The following is a 12750-nucleotide window of genomic DNA, read 5'->3' on the forward strand; positions in this document are numbered from 1 at the left end:
TCATGTGCGAGCAAGAAATATATCCATTCATGTCGCATACGGATCAGCCCTGCCCCTGAATCCTTCTACTACAATTCATGGAAGGCCGATACCTCCTGGCTACACCTCCATCACAGTCAAGCAGATAGTTGGAAACAATGAGGATCTTGAGCTCGACTTCGTTGGAGGGGATGGAGAGAAGACATTAGGAGACGCACTGCATGGGGTCGTTCTATGGCGCAAGGCCGACATCAAACTTACTGCAAGCACAACGGCTCCCGTGCAGACCGATCGCCCGTCTCCGCAGCCTACCTCTCCGCCGTCCCCACTACCACCTCCTTCACCACCGTCTCCGCCGGCGCAAAGGGCCACGAGTACTCCAACTCCTCCTACACTAGAAAAGGGAAAGAAAAAGACAGCATCCCTCCCAGCGGCTGGACCCTCAAAGAAGAAGCAGAAAATGGTCGAAAGACAATTAACCTACGAGAAAACCGCTGAGGAGTTGGAAGAGGAGACTGCTCGATATATAAAAGAACAATTGAAGCCTAAAGTCCCCCGTCGAGGGAAAAGGTACCTCTAGAACTAGGGAAAAAGCTTCTCGCAAACCTAGACAACCCACCAAAACTGAAAAGCTTACCCTCGGACTATGATCGTACTCTAACAAAGGCACACAAGGTGAGAAATCTGAAGAAAAAATGTGGCAAGACCATTCCTCAGCTTGGCACACAACAAAAAGAACTCGAGCCCCTCCGAATGCCAGGGTTGCCACTCCTACACCCGACGGACGTACAACTCCAGGCGAACCTACAGGCCGCAATATTTCTTTCTGAAACTGGATTAACGCTAGAGGATGCAACGGGGCATGTGGAGGCAAAAATCCCTGTCGCTCGCACTATTACTCCATTCCAGCATGGAAAACCGTTTGTCACTGAGGAAGAGGAGAAAAGTCTAGGCACGCAGATGTTCAATTTGCATAGATGGTACCTGCGAATGGCGAAAGACGAAGGGAAAATATTTGGAGTCAAGTATCGTGACCATGATTTCTTCCGCGGGGAGGACGACTTCTAGGTGTACTTCCAAAATTTATATCACATTTACCATCGACAAGCCCTCGACGCCTCTATCATCACCATTTGGGTTTTGTAAGTATCACTTACCTCTACATTAATACTTTTTGTTAACAAGAACATAATTATATGTGTGCATTATAAAATTTGTATTGCATCGTTTAGACAGGAGATCCAAAGAAGCCGAAAACATGGATGGCACCATCAGATCGGCTTCATGTCTCCTTTGCTAGTCAACCAGAAATTGATCAACGAAAGTTACAAGGAAACGTACGAAAACATGTACGATTCGTTGACTAGGCAAAGTTTCAAATCCTATATATTCATACCATACAACTTTGGGTAAGCCTTGATCGACTCAAACCTCTGTTATATTACTAAATAAATACTAAGTTGTCTAATATATTTATGTATATATCCTATCTATATCTGCAGTTATCATTGGATTTTACTCATACTTTCCGTAGAGACCGGCAATCTTATAGTCTTTGACTCAATGAGAAATCCATATTCCGCAATCCAACATATCATAGACCCCTTGAACAGGTAAGTTCAGTTTGCACAATCAAATCTTTTTTCTGTTAATAACAATTCCTGAATATCAAACTTAACTTTGAGCGTAGGGTTTGGAAAAAATTTGTGAAAAATAACAAAGGACGTGGTCAATGGAGGCCCGAACTGAACGTTAACATGGATTATCCGGTATGTTCATTCATAAAGATTTGTCTAGTTAAGTATATAATCTCAAATTGTTCTAAATTGAGTAATTTATTTGTTTCTTCTTAAGTGTGCGAGACAACAACAAGGAACTGATTGGTGCGGGTACTACGTATGCAACTACTTGCACATCATGACTCCATGCGGGAAGGCTACTGATGAAGAAACGAGAGTACGTCCAAACCGTTCACTAGTATATTTTCATAATTGTACTAACGCACAGAATGTTAATGCTTTTTTTCTAAATGATAGATGTCTCAAACGGGGGATGAATATTACTCTACTGATCGGATCAACGCCGTGTGCGAGCAGCTCGCCGGATTCATTTTGAATGAGATCTTGGATCCTAGAGGCGAGTTCTACCACGACGGTCACATCGATAGAGGACTTTCATCGACATCCTGAGGGGACTAGTAGTTGGACGGCTAACATGACTTGTACATTTGTAAATATTTTTAAACATTGTGCCTTGATGTTTGTAAATTTGTAAATATATTAGTTCATGTAATTAGCTTAATTATATGCTCGCATTTCACTTTTAGTTAGTTTCAAATATTCTCTGAAAACGAACACGAACAACCAATGAACGTAGAGTACTGTAGAGCTTGAGTGCGTTTAGCAATTATAAAAAAATAAACAGTAATAAATAGAACAAACAAAACTGAATTTGGGAAAAAAAGGGAAAAGATCATTGGTACCGGTTGGAAATACCAACCGATACCAAAGGGGCTGCCACCTTACGTCAGCGAAGCAGCCTCTTTGGTACCGGCTGGTATTTCCTACCGGTACCAATTGAGGCCTAAGGCACCGGTTGAAAAACCCGGTGTCTTAAGTAGAGGCCAATGGTCGCGGTTGCGGGGCACCGGTTGGGAAACCGGTGCCTTTGGTCTTTCTCAGCCGGTGCCCAAGGCCCGTTTTCTAGTATTGCATGTGATCAAATCTTTATGTGAAATGCGATAACATAGGATCATAGAAACGAAACCCAGAAGATGATATATCCACCTCTACACTATCATGCACCCTAATTTTTTTCTCTTCAAATGCGCAGGAGAGTGACATATCTTTATAATAATAGAGAGAAAAATGCCCAACCCACTCTATCTCACAAAAATAGAGGGGGTGCAGTACAAGATAAAACTATAAAATCACCAGTAAAAAGGTAAAGAAACATGATCCAACAAGACCACTTAGGTTAGCCTCCCATCCGAGATCCTGGAGTTTACGGACTCTAGCAAATTCCCAAATAGGCGTTCACTACTACAAAAACAGCCTTTTGTCCCGGTTCCATATGGCCATTTGTCCCGGTTTTGGAACCGGGATTCGGCCGCCGGGACAAAAGCGCTGGAGGCTTTTGTCCCGGGTGGTAGAACCGGGACAAAATGTCCCTCGTGCTAAAAAATATTTGCGCCCTGCGGGATTGGAACCCAAGACCTATTGCCTAGCGCATGGCCTGCTTGCCAACTCACCTAAGTAGTACATGTGACTCAGTAAAGAATAACTCCCTTTTGAACTATCACATGGAGGGGCCTTTTATCCCGGTTGGTGGCTCCACCCGGGACAAAAAGGGCCTTTTGTCCCGGGTGGAGCCACCAACCGGGATAAAAGGGTCACCCTTTTGTCCCGGTTGGTACCACCAACCGGGATAAAAAGGGTTGGACCTTTTGTCCCGGGTGGAGCCACCAACCGGGACAAAAGGGGGGTCTTTTGTCCCGGTTGGTGGCTCCACCCGGGACAAAAGGCCTCTGTCCCCCCCCCCCCGCTCCTTTGGACCCGGGACAAAAGCCACCTTTTGTCCCGGGTCCAAAGGTAACCGGGACAAATGACCTGGAACAAAGGCTGTTTTTGTAGTAGTGGTTGTGCATTTTGAACCGCTAGAAGAGTGTGCATCCACGGACCATGGCTTCGACACTAGTGGCGATCATTGTCAAGCGTGTAGCGTTGGCCGAAGGCGAGCTGTCTCCTGTGACTCCATGCATAGCTAGTGTGTTGCTTCTGCAGGGAGGGGGGCGAGACGGCCCGTTACGTTCAACCCGAGTATTCCAGCTCTGGGTTCTGTGGGCTTGGAACACGAACATGGGCTAACTAACTGACACGTGCTAATTAGAGGGGTTTCTTAGTTTTGGAGACATGATATATAGTAGCGCCAGTTGCAATGTGCTATTGACAGGCATGGCACTAATATATCCGCAATCATTGTCTTGCAGTCCCAGACACGGCTTAGTACTGAAATAGCTCCGTCACGAGAGAGCTACTCCCTCCGTTCCAAATTATAAATCGTTCAACTTTTTTGACCTTAAATTTGATCACTCGTCTTATTCAAAAAATTTGTGCAAATATAGTCAAATTTAAGTCATTCTTGAAAAACTTGTATTAACAAAGCAAACCACAGCAAAAAAATGACATTTTGCATATTTTTTTATTAAAAAGAGCAATTAAAGTTAGAGTAAAAAATTAAACAAATTATAATTTGGAACAGGGGGAGTACCTAACTTCTCCTTAATCGCGTCTATCCTACTTAGAGTGGCCTTGTTTGGTTTACCCTAGCATACCTAGTGCTAGAAGAGAATCTTGTATGTATGGAGTATTAAATGAAGTTTATTTGCAAAAAAAAATTCACAGATGGATGCAACTTTGCGTGACGAATATAATAAGCCTAATTAATCCATGATTTGCTACAGTAATGGTACAACAACCATTCTCTAATTATACGGTCGAATGACTCATTAGATTTGTCTCGCAAAGTAGCGCATGGGTTATGGAGTTAGTTTTATAAATTGTCTTTATTTAATATCACTAATTGATGGACAAAAATTGCTATAGTAACCTAGAAAACTCTTAGCGTGTGCAATCTACGCTAACCATCTGGGTTAACGTTTTGGTGGTGGCATAGGGCCAGGAGCCCTGCATGTCTTGCGGTCGGTCACGTTCAACGAGCAGGGGGCGAGTCAAATCACCCTCCCCGGAGTCTCCAACCGAAATACCGGACCGGGGATTTCCTGACGCGAAATCTCCGTCGCCATTGGTGGCGCCGGCGCGGTCATGGAGCCAGGGTAACTGCCCACATGTAACCGTCCCCGGCTGCGGGCAGCGCCACGGTTTAATTAACCGACCGGTCCGGTCAAACCGGCGGGGTCCGGTACCGATATACCGGACCGATTTGGTCGGAAACCGGTAGAAACCGGTCAAATTCAAATTTGAATTCAAAAAACTCAGTTCAACCGGTTCGAACTGGTATACCGGCCGGTTAGACCGGTTTACCAGCCGGTTTGACCGGTTTAAATCCAAATCTAAATTTAAAATCGCATGTGTAACCGGTTTGGAACGGTATACCGATCGGTTTGACCGGTTTACCAAGTGGGCCTTAATGGGCCGTCTTTTTTTTTCCTTTTCTTTTTTGGTTTAACTTTAAATGCCCGAAAAGTATATTAAACGAACGAATTTTTGAGAAAATTTGACAACATTAGATTCGTCGCAACTTGAAGTATTTTTAGGAATTTTTTGGAAATTTTTCATTTTTTTAAATTTAAATTTGAATTTTGAATTTGGGCCGGTTTGGTACCGGCCCAAACTGGAACCGGACCGGACCGGTTCCCACCTATTTTGTAAACCCAACGCAGAGCTCCATAGTTCGCAGTCGTAGGGGGCGGCACTAGGCCGGTAGCCCGCGACAGCTAGGCTACAGTAGACCTGATCATGGGCCACCCGACCCGATAAATTCGACCCGACCCGTCCGAAAAAAACTCGACCCGACCCAATCCGATCAAGTGACGGGTCGGGCACGGGCCGAAATTTTTCACCCGAAACTCAAAAAAACCTCATAGAACCTGAAAATTACACACAAAAACGCGGGCCAAACCAACCCAATCCGAACCCGACCCGACCCGACCATGTCACGGGTCGGACGCGGGCCAACATTTTTTGACCCGAAACCTGAAGTGACCCGACCCGAATCCGACCCAATCCGATGGCCCGCATGGGCGCCACGACGCATCCGGCGCCACGTGTGCGAGGCGGATGGCTTGGGTGGCCCCGTCGGCGGTCAACGACAACGGCTCCGTGGGCCAACCGGGGAGGCACGCATCGGAGGCGCACGCGGGCCGTCGCCGTCGATCCATTTCTTTTGCTTTTCTCCTTCGTAAAATTGGCCCTGTTCCTGTCTGATTAACCTTGGAGTTGGGAATCTGATTTCACAAAATCCTCTGCTGTTCAGAGATCTCACTAGAACACGTGCGAGCTTCTTAACATGAGTGGAAATGTTTTCCTCAGTCTTAATCAAGGGTTTTATAGAATTTCGTGGGTATTAAATCCGTACGGCATCAGCAAAATTGGTAACTTGAGTTTTCATCACCATAACACCTATTATGTACGGTTATCTAAATCTCCGGTCTTTATAATAGTACAATAAAATTATGCATGGAGACTAGACTAATTATTTTATTATGGAGCTTCTACACCAGGGGGGAAGCTGCCTTTATGGCACTAAGCACAACTACAAAAATAATTTGTAGCAACACAAAAGATTTTTTTAGGGACGGCTCAAAATTTGCACCGTTGCTACAAATAGAGGGACAGTACTGTAGCAAATGACCCGCCTCTGAAAATATATTTTCAGGGGCGGATCGTCCCATCAGCCGCCTCCAAAAATAAGTTATTTCTAGGGGCGGATGATAAATTAACCCGCCCCTAAATATGACATTTCTAGGGGCGGCTCATCTCATAGTCCGCCCCTACAAAGTTTGAATCCAGCCAGCGCCAGGTACGAAAAATTGTGTGGACAGCGCGTATTAATATCTCCTCGTCTCTCTCCTCTGTGTTTATCCACTCATCCCTCATCTCTCTCCTCTATCTCATCTCCCTCCACTCATCCCTTATCTTCTGCGGCACGGGGCACGGGCCGCACGGCCAGGAGCGGTGCTGGACAGCGAGGCTCGGCCCGGCGGCGCGGAGCCCCCCGGCGGCACGCGGCGGGGCTGGAGCTGCGGCGGGGGTGTCGCGAGGCCGCCCAACGGTAGCCCTGAGGCCCCCGCAGCGGTGCTCGGCGCGGCGACCGTGGAGGGCCCCGGCGGCCAGGCGGACGGGCGGCGCGCGGCGAGGGCTGGAGCTGCGGCGGCTGCGGCATCGCGCGGCCGCGGACGCGAGCGGCGGGCGGCAGCGCGGAGGCCCCTGGCAGCGCGCGGCCGGGCCGCGGACGCGGCGGCGCGGGGCGGGGGCTAGAGCTGCGGCAGTGGGCAGCGACACGCGCGGCAAGTGGCCTCTCCTGGGAGCGGCACGCTGGACCTTTTTTTTATTTTTTAAATCAATTACTAGGGGTGGATAATGGGGTGACCCACCTCTAGAAATCGATTTCTTAGTAGGGGTGATGGGGTGACTCGCCTTTAGAAATATATTTTTAGAGGCGGACGCCGCACCCGCCCTTGCTTTCCGCAGCTATATTTTTAGCTGCGGCGTCCGCCCCTAAAAATACTATTTCACCCGCCCCTAGAAACTTTTTTTTACTGTAGTGGAGGTTGCTCGACCCCTTAAACTTTGCTAAATTCAATAGAAAATACTGTTCATCTATACAGCTGACCTCGGTGGTTTCTTGGTCTGACTCCGTCCCTGTTCTACGCTTTTGTGAGCTTTGATAGGCATGGGCCCAGCATTCTCGTTTGACGTGCTTGCTTAATGAATTAGTAGTAAAAATGAGTAGTTTTGTTTCTTTGCGATACTAATTAATTAGAGTTAACATGAACGACGTTTGGAAAGGCCTAACTAGCTCAAAACTTTGTGAAAAAAGAATAGGTATTTTGAGAAATCAATTCTGGGGATGGCCGTACAACTTTTGAAAACATCCGCTGTGTGAATTCAGCGAAAGGACATGAAAATATCTACTGGAGGCAGCCACGTGGAATGGCATCACAGGAGCTTGAGGTCACCTTCCAGCTTGCAGAGAGCAATGATGGGGCTGTGGAGCCCAGAAAATGGCCCTATGCTGCAAACATGTGACCGAGTGTGACGTGTCATTTTTCTTATAATGCGGCTGATTGTCACGTAGGCCAGGTGCATGCCACGCATACACGTGGCAGAGATTGTTTTAGGCTTATCGTTTTTATAGGAATTTTGTTCAAGCTTGACTTGTGCCAAAGGATACATCTTTTGTTTTCAATCTGCCAGATGACGTGTACGAGGGAATGAGATATCGCCGCACTAATTCCCATTGGTAAAATTTGGATATGTCTTGTTTAGCATGGCGAGGTTACCCATAAATCCACAATAAATTCATAAATGAATGCGCAATCTTTTTCAATTAATAAGTATCAATAAATTTGGATACGGATGTGGTCTTTTGGGGTGAAGAAAATGAGCTAGGGTAAGCACGATAAAAGCTATAAGATGATCGTCTTATGACCTTAATATAGCTTATGACACTACAAAATGTTGATCGAGAGTTGCAATTGTTGGAGTGTGGGGTCCACTAACCCGACTGAACGCCGGGAAAACACCATGGCACAAAAAAAAAAGAAGGTGAAACAAGTAACGCTAAATAGAAGCCAAGGAAAAGAAAACAATGGAAATCGGATGCGCTTTTGCTAGAGCGGAGCGCAGTTGTAGTGTCCCGGTACATGATGCATGAACTCTAGCCTCTAACCTTAAGAAAAAAATAAGAGAAAACTACTAATGGAAAATTGTTAGCCATTGGTCGGAAATGGAAAGCAAGCCGTTGACGAAGAGCATCACGGATTGTAGTCAGCATCAGATCACCCATCGGTACCGTCCCTACGGACTACGGTGCCGCCACGTGCCGGTAACCGGGTTCAACGGATGAGGCGGCGCGGCGGCGGCAGGCGCCAACCACGTGCACCCGGGAAACCCGGCCGCCCCGAGCCGCTGCACGCAATCGCCCCGGCGGCCCGGCCCGACCGGACCGAACCGTATCCCATTGTTGGATAAAATAAAACCCCCACAGCCTGCCTCCTGCCGAACCGAACGGAAGCCTGCTGCCACGCGCTGCCTCCCTAGTCCCTCCCCTCCCTCTCACACAGAGAGACACCCACCGCGAGGCGGCTCCGCGGCGGCCAGGGAACTCGGAGGCCGCGGCAGCGCGGCCTTCTGGAGAGAGGTGCGGGCGGCGCCGATGGCGGCGTGGTGGCGGAGGAAGGTGGTGCCCCGCGCGCGCCGCGCCTGGGCCGCCGTCGCCGCGCGGCTCCGCGCGCGCAAGCCCGGTCAGTGACCCTTCCCCTTGCGTCCCCCTTCCCTTCCTCCCTAGGCGAGCCAGACCACGCGTTCTCTTCTGCCGCCGCGTGTTCTTCCGTGGGAGATCGGAAGCGATGAGTATTAGTAATTTGTTTAGCGACGGGAGTAGCGATCGCACTTCTCGTTCTCCTCGCCTGGCCGTCGCGTGAGCGCGGCTCGATTCCGTTGCCGTTTAGACAATCGAAACAGAGGGTTAATTAATTAATATGGGTGGATATGCTGAAGAATCAAGGGCAAAATCATGAACTATTCGATGAATAGAGTACGCTCGCTCGCTTCTAGAATTTCCGTTTTCGGCGATTCAATTGATACTAACAGGCTCTGCTCTGGCTGCACACTGCACTTGACTGTTCTAGTGGCTGGTTGTTCTCGCCCTGAACTGAGCTCGGCTTTTCTGTTCCTCTCCTCCGGATTTTTTTCTGTAAAAACGATGAAGCATACAATAAATCCACGGAAACCAGTCTGCAACGCCAAAATAAAAATAAAAGTAGAGAGCACTTAGTTATGTGACTTGAATGGCCGCTTACGCCTCAGCCTCACCACGAGGCGCGCGGGGCCGGCCGTGCGTACCCTCCTCCTCCCAGGTCCCAGCCTCTCCCTATGCCTCTACCACCCACACGCGCCACATGATGGCAGCCACCCGCACTGACACGACGGCCCTCCCCTGCCGCCATTGACCTGTAGCGCCGCCGACGGGTGGGGCCCGTCCGGTGTGGGTGTGTGGAAGTGGAGCCCCGTGTCAACGTGATCCTGGGCCCGCGTTGAATGTGGGCGGGCGTCGGCCCACGTGCCGGCCTTAAATATCTCGTGCCTTGGATACGCATACGTATGCGCTGGGGGCGGAGCGCAGCGAGTGAATGCGTCCGTCGATGCAGGAATAGCCCTGCCTGACGATGCAGTAGTGACAGTCCCTCGATTGAATTCAATACTATACTGGATGGATGGAGGCCCCATCGCTGGGACTTTGGGAGCACGGGAAGCGAAATTTGCGAGGATTTGTTGGGAAATTTAGCTTGGTTTTACACACAACCCATGCTCTGTCCTGAGGGATGAGAAAATCAAAACTGATGGAGACATGCATCCCCTGCAAAACCAGCATCGCGAGCCTAGTCAGCCGCAGCAGAAAGAGGCTACTCAGGCCAAATGGACACCGTACCTTGCTGCCTTGCTGGGGAAAACTGAAGAGGGCACGAGAGCGTCATTACAGTAGGAAGTTTCTCAATAAAAGGGCGGGCGGCACTATGACTTGCTCCCATCTTTCAGGGCGAGCACCCATTCCTTGTTGGACCAATGCTGCTTTTGCTTTTTATTTTTTATTTTTGGGAGGCTTTCTTTTTTGTCCCCCAGCCGTCCATTTGATTGTTTTAGGCGACTTCTGGTACCTTTTCTTCGGTTCGGGATGGTCCAAAGTTCCTGTTCCATGATGCCATTTGGTGGTTTTAGCACAAGGGAGGTGCAAGGACTGTGCCGTTTTACACTATAATAATAGTAAAGTGTAAAGCATGAAGTGAAGTAGTGAACAACTTTTCTCCTTTTATTTGTTTTCGCGCCCCAAATATGTCTTCATTACATCACCACTTTATCTTGCTCATTTATGTTTCCTTTTCTTGCTATATACTTACTACTTCTACATTGTAATGGAAATGAATAATGCCTCTTCACAGTCCTGGGATCCTGGCAGCTGGTCCAGTCATCTTAATTTCCTCACCACAATGCGTCTGACAAGATCTCACCTGAACGCAGGCAGCGGCGGCATCCTGAAGCTCCACGAGGACGTGCAGACCTGCGGGTACAAGGACGTCCAGGTCATGTTCGACATGCTCACCTCGGAGCTCGAGGCAGCGGCTCAAGCCCAGAAGCCGCCGCCGTCTCCGCCGCCGAAACGGGCGCCGCCGCCTGTGTGGCCCGGCCGGTCCTCGTCGACGCTCGCCGCCGCGCAGTAGGGCCTGGCAAGCGAAAGTGAATCCGTCGGCGGTCGAGTACTAGCAGCCTATTACAGTCTCTTTCAATACCAGGCGTCCTCCCCCCGCCCTTCTTCCTGCAAAAAGAGCGAAAAGTTGCAGCAAGGACAAAGCTTGAGGCTCCCAAACGTCGTGTTTTGAGGTGTGTAGATAGAGGGTGATATGAACCGGTGCTGGACATTTTTTTTCGCCAGTTGGGAGGAAGAGGGAGCAAGAGGGGTTACTTTTCAATTCTGTGGTGTATTTTGGTTTCGTTTCAACATGCTGCTCTCTGGTTTACAGCTTCAGATGATGTTTTCTTCAGTTACAGGGTCAACTGAACAACCAGTTGTGCAACCATTCCTGCACTGACACCGTGCCACCGTCACACAGTTTTCATTTTGACCTTAAAATTTGAAACGACTTCAGTAATTCTAGCCAACTTATCTTGGTTCAAAGTTCATAACAGTAGCAGACGATGTACTAGATGTCTTCTCTGGCTTAAGTGCAGTTTTCAAGATTTTAACGTTAGCACAGTTGACCACAAATTCGTTTCCTGGAACTTCTGCAAAGATGCATGAAACTCAACTTATGAATTCACAAAAATCAAAGTTTAATAAAAAGCAAAAAAAGTTGTCGAAAGGAAATAAAATAAAAAGTTAAAAATTTAGGGGGCTTGCTGCACCAATTCAACCTCTTTTGTTTCTAAGAGCAACTCTAGCAATAGCATCTACTTCAAGATTCATACTTCTTGATTAGGGGTTTTCCCTACTTTTTGGGTTTTGTTTATTGCACCCATCTCCAGTAGGGTTCCTACTTCTCAGCCCCTATTTCTATTTCTTTCCAGCTTCATGATACTCTCTATGTATAATCTTCATATCACACCACTACAATTCAAATTTAAATAGTTGTAAAGCATAGTGATGAACCCTATTCAAACTTATAATTTCAGACACAATAATTCAAATTTGTATTAAAAAAATTTCAAACAAAAAGATATCAGCAAGCATGAATGTAATGGAGACAACCAACAAGGCAATATCCAGACACAAAGTTCACCAAATAACCGGCAATGCAAGATAGATAAATAACTAGCAACTTGGTTCAATTCTACTGCATATTCCAAAAACTTGTAAATGCAAGCCATCAAGTTGTCAATCATGAATACAATGGAGACACTTCATTTGACATATTTCAACGACAACTAGCAAGACAAGATAGAAAATAGCACAACTTAGTTTGACCAAAATATGCAGATGAATATCCATTTAATCCTGGTATAGTTTCAGCCGGCCGGCAAGGCAATGATTGTGCACTTTCTTGCCAACAAGATAGAAAATGTTTCTTTGTTCACTAAAATGTAATTAAAAGTAGCCATTGCAAGCTGCAAGCCACATATGAAACATGTCACAATTACGATAAAACCAAAGCAAATCATACTAGCTAGCGTCATGAAGCGCACAAATGCCCCACAAGGCCATTTTGGAGCTAGTCTCTCATGAACTTATTTGTCCTCAATCTTCAGATGTATCTTCAAAAACTCCTCAAGTAAGACTGGATCACGTCATTGGTACTCCTCCAACCTCAACGCTTCACTGGTCATAGTCATAATCAGACACACTGTACACTGAAATTCATAGCATGCATACACTGAAATTCAAAGCACATGTACATTGAGAGATGGGGTGGCTGCTGGCAGCGGAGGAGGCACGCTGTGGCGGCACCGTACTCGGATAGTTGCAGCGGAGGGGAGCAATGGAGAGAACAGCGGAAGGAAGGGTAGGGTAGTGGAGGGCTGGTGGAGGGCCGTCGTG

The 12750-nt window shown here is 47.6% G+C and overlaps 1 protein-coding gene across 1 annotated transcript; it reads left to right on the forward strand.

The window, feature by feature from the left end:
* The first annotated feature begins 8725 nt into the window (after positions 1-8725).
* Positions 8726-11278, forward strand: LOC120679748. The gene is made up of 2 exons (XM_039961402.1): positions 8726-8965; positions 10740-11278. The coding sequence occupies exons 1-2, from the start codon at positions 8878-8880 to the stop codon at positions 10937-10939; spliced, it is 288 nt and encodes a 95-aa protein (XP_039817336.1). The 5' UTR covers positions 8726-8877; the 3' UTR covers positions 10940-11278.
* The last annotated feature ends 1472 nt before the right edge of the window (positions 11279-12750 follow it).

The sequence above is a fragment of the Panicum virgatum genome, chromosome 6N (assembly GCF_016808335.1).
Source record: "Panicum virgatum strain AP13 chromosome 6N, P.virgatum_v5, whole genome shotgun sequence".
Taxonomy (NCBI): Eukaryota; Viridiplantae; Streptophyta; class Magnoliopsida; order Poales; family Poaceae; genus Panicum; species Panicum virgatum.

Bases quoted from the DNA above. Each gene is read 5' to 3' on its own strand.
- LOC120679748 (XM_039961402.1), top strand. From the start codon at position 8,878: ATGGCGGCGTGGTGGCGGAGGAAGGTGGTGCCCCGCGCGCGCCGCGCC. The intron at 8,966-10,739 runs GTCAGTGACCCT...ACCTGAACGCAG, and splicing joins GCTCCGCGCGCGCAAGCCCG to GCAGCGGCGGCATCCTGAAG.